The 3,552-nt window shown below is 30.6% G+C and overlaps 1 protein-coding gene across 1 annotated transcript; it reads left to right on the top strand.

Moving 5' to 3' along the window:
* The first annotated feature begins 678 nt into the window (after positions 1-678).
* On the top strand, positions 679-3,177 carry LOC110279829 (uncharacterized). The gene is made up of 8 exons (XM_052260427.1): positions 679-812; positions 932-1,048; positions 1,541-1,672; positions 1,791-1,943; positions 2,052-2,181; positions 2,367-2,501; positions 2,754-2,900; positions 3,007-3,177. Exons 1-8 carry the CDS (start codon positions 679-681, stop codon positions 3,175-3,177), a joined length of 1,119 nt encoding a protein of 372 aa, XP_052116387.1.
* The last annotated feature ends 375 nt before the right edge of the window (positions 3,178-3,552 follow it).

The raw sequence follows: 3,552 nt of genomic DNA, 5'->3' as shown, positions 1-3,552 counted from the left end.
TACACTGTATTAGGCATTGTGTGGTATCTTCTTTTTTGGTCCTTATTTCTTGAATTCTTTAAACTTTGACTATTTTTTTTGTTTTTTTTTTATCATATTTCCATCGTGTGATTAGTTCTCCCTATGCCATTGAATGGAGATGCATATAGAATGGGGTTTTCTTTTAACCTCTATTTTCATGTTCAATTTGAATTAAAAAATTAAGGTGAGTCTTGTGCCCTAAATTTTTTCTATAAAAGGATGGTTGGTGAACCACATTCAATGCACAGACATTCTGTTGTCTTCTATTTTTTCCTAGGTTATGTTTATTCCACATTTTATGTATTTATATCTTCATCTATTTGATATGATTTCTAAGATACATTCTCCTAGAGAGGTTTGGAGGCTGAAAGTTAGAGTTTTAAGGCTTTGGGTTGTGCCCTCTTTTGGTAACCATGAGGTTCCTAACTCAATGGAGATGATTCTCTTTGATGAGCATGTTAGTCCCTATTAGCTATTGTTTTAAATATGGTGTTAGTTGTTTTTTTTTAAGTTTTCAACTTAAAATTATGTTTTTCACTAATCTGATTTTGTTTTTTTGTTGCATTTATTTCCAGTGTGAAAAACATTCACGCTACAGTTAAGAAACAACTTCTTAATAAGTTTAGGGATCATATAGTTGAAGGTTAAGTTTATAAAATGGCATACTTTACTGTTGTGTCAAATCATGGTAGTTATAGAGTAACTTCTCATGAATTCAAATTGGTTTTCCTTCATCGAACCACTGTTGTAGCTGTTGATGAAGATGTTATCCCAAAGACTTGTTTCAACCTGTTTCTTTTTTCTGACTTGCTGAACATGACCAAAGATTATAATTTTTTGGTTGGTATGTATATTATTGTGCTATTCTTTTATTCAAGTTTTTTTAACGAATTGTTTGAATATTTAATAGGTTGTGTTTATTTAGAACAGATGTTATTGGTCTTTTAACTTCAGTGGGAGAAGAGAAAGAATATGCAAAAGAGGAAAAAATCGTGAAAATGATTGTGCTGGAATTAACTTCAAAAGAGTATGTTGATTCAGTCATTTATGGTGGTTTCTTTTTATCTTTGAATTATCTTTTTTTCTTATTTTCTGTTTCATTCTTTTTCATCTTTTGAGTTTTAGTCTCACAATGCGTTGTGTATTGTTTGGGGACTATATTAATCAAGTAAATCATTTCCTAGCCTCTGGCTATGTGGAGTAGCCTGTTGTTGTCATTCAACTTGCGAAAGTCAAGTTCTTTAGGGGTACATTGTTTAATTTCTATACATTTCCTTATTGCTACTCTAAGTGTTGTCTCCCATGAATTTTGCTAGACTCTTTCAGTATTGCTGTGTAGGACAAGTAAGTCTCCAAAATGTGATGTATGCCAATCAAATATTATTTAATCCTGATCTTTCTGAAGTTGTTGAATTTAGGCGGAGGATAGCATGGTTTATTTCACTGTTTTTGTTTCTATTATTGAGATACAGCCAATCTAGAGTAATAAGTACATGTATTTGCATCATTTTTTTGTTAGTATGATTGAGCAAGGTGTCAAAGGTACCCAACCACTGTTTATTGCAAATGAGGGTAAAGTTGTTTCCTTGAAAGATGATTTCATGCGCTTAACTAGAGATGTACTATTGAAGAGCTCCAAGATAACAATGAGGTTGTCATTTATTGAGTTAGTTGTGTTTATTTTATACACCAATGAACAGAAAAAAACAAGTTTCATATTTGTTCTTTTATGAATATTGTTAACAAATTTTAAAATGTCCCTTGCCTAGGAGAGTTCTTTTATCATTTTCGGTACAATCAGAGGTATTGTTGAAGATGGAAGTTGGTGGTATTCTGCTTGTGTGTGAAAAGGGTATCTATCCTCAAAATGGTGCATACTACTGTGATTTCTGTGTGAAGCATATAACTAATGTCACTCCGAAGTAAAAAATTTTTGTTCAAAATATTTTTTCATTTTGTGTTGTGGATCTTTTATAAGAATAATGTTTCATGTTATTATTTATTTTGAAACATTTTTTTCGATTATGCAGATTTAAAATTAAAATAATACTTGAAGATTATAGTGGGAAGGGTATTTTTGTTCTCTTTGATCGTGAAGCATCTTATTTATTTAAGAAATCATGTGTTGATCTGTTTACTGAGGTTCAAAAAGATGCAAGTGTATGTTCTTAGTTTTCTTTTGTGTGTTGTTCACTTTATGTGCTTCATTTTTTTTATAACTATATTCTTTATTTTGGTTGTTATGGGTTACTCAATCTATGTATTTCTTATCTATTACGTTGAAAATAGGGGATATTTATCCTCCCATATTCTAAGGGCTCATTAGGAAAAAGTTGCTGCTGAAGGTTGATACCAAAGGTGTCGGATTTGATAAATTTTTTGGCACTTTTCGAGTTAGGAGAGTATGTGATGATTCCACCATTATTGCTATGTTTAAACTTCCTGATTATGATACTGATGATGAGTCTACTCCAAAAAAGGTTACATATACATATAAGTATTTTTAAATTGTGTAAATTCATGTTTTTTTTGTATTGTGCTGTGGTAAATTTTTCTTATATTCTTTTTTATTTTTTAACTCTTATGCTATATGAATAGGAGCCTGAACTAAAAAAATATGTGCCATGTGAAAAAAGGGGATACTGATATTAAGAAGGAGTCATCAAGCACTTCTATCAAAAGTGACAATGTTGCTGTTGAGTCTTCTGAGATTTTATCTGGCTGAAAAATAGCCTGATGTTTCTGGAGGGATTGAGGTTGCTGCTTTAATTAATGATGAAAATGAAAAAGTTGAGAAAACACCAAAGAATGATATCCTTAGTGATGACTTTTCTTTTGAACTGGATATATTGCTTAGCTCACCAGTGAAAGAAACTCAGGTGCTATTATATAATACTTTTTTTTCTTTCTTATGTGTGCTATTTTTAAATGGATATTCCATTGATTGAGTCATTTTCATACCTTTTGTTAATTTTCATGTCATAGGAGGTGTTCTCCCAAGTTCTAAATGCATGTTCCCACTATGGAGAAAAGGTTATTCATAAAGATCATGTTGTCACTTCCAAAGGTAAAAAGAATTTGAATCCCCAATTTGATGAGGCGGCTAATGATGCAAATGGGCGTGGGTCCAATATTGCCAAGGTTGATGGAGTTTGATTTAAGTTGTGAAGTTGAGCTGCTGTGTCTAAGTGTAGGTATGTTATATAGTATATCTATAAATATTTAGAAAGGCTTATGATTCCAAGTGGATCTAAACTAGCGTGAAGACCCGTGCAAATGCATGTGATTAAAATTTTGTTAACATTTTGAAAAATGAAATTATTCAATATACTCAATATATTTTAGATAAAACTCTCATATCTAATATTAATATTATAGTTTTAAAAAAAATAATCATACTAATTTAATTGTTAATACAAGAGAAGAAAAAAGATAGTCAAATACTTCATATTCATTTACACCAACTATTCATACCATATAACAAAAAATTACATAGATTAAGGCTTAGTTTGGTAAAGCTTTTACTTTTTA

Source organism: Arachis duranensis, chromosome 4 (assembly GCF_000817695.3).
Source record: "Arachis duranensis cultivar V14167 chromosome 4, aradu.V14167.gnm2.J7QH, whole genome shotgun sequence".
NCBI classification, from domain to species: Eukaryota; Viridiplantae; Streptophyta; class Magnoliopsida; order Fabales; family Fabaceae; genus Arachis; species Arachis duranensis.
This window is presented reverse-complemented; position numbering and strand designations above follow the sequence as displayed.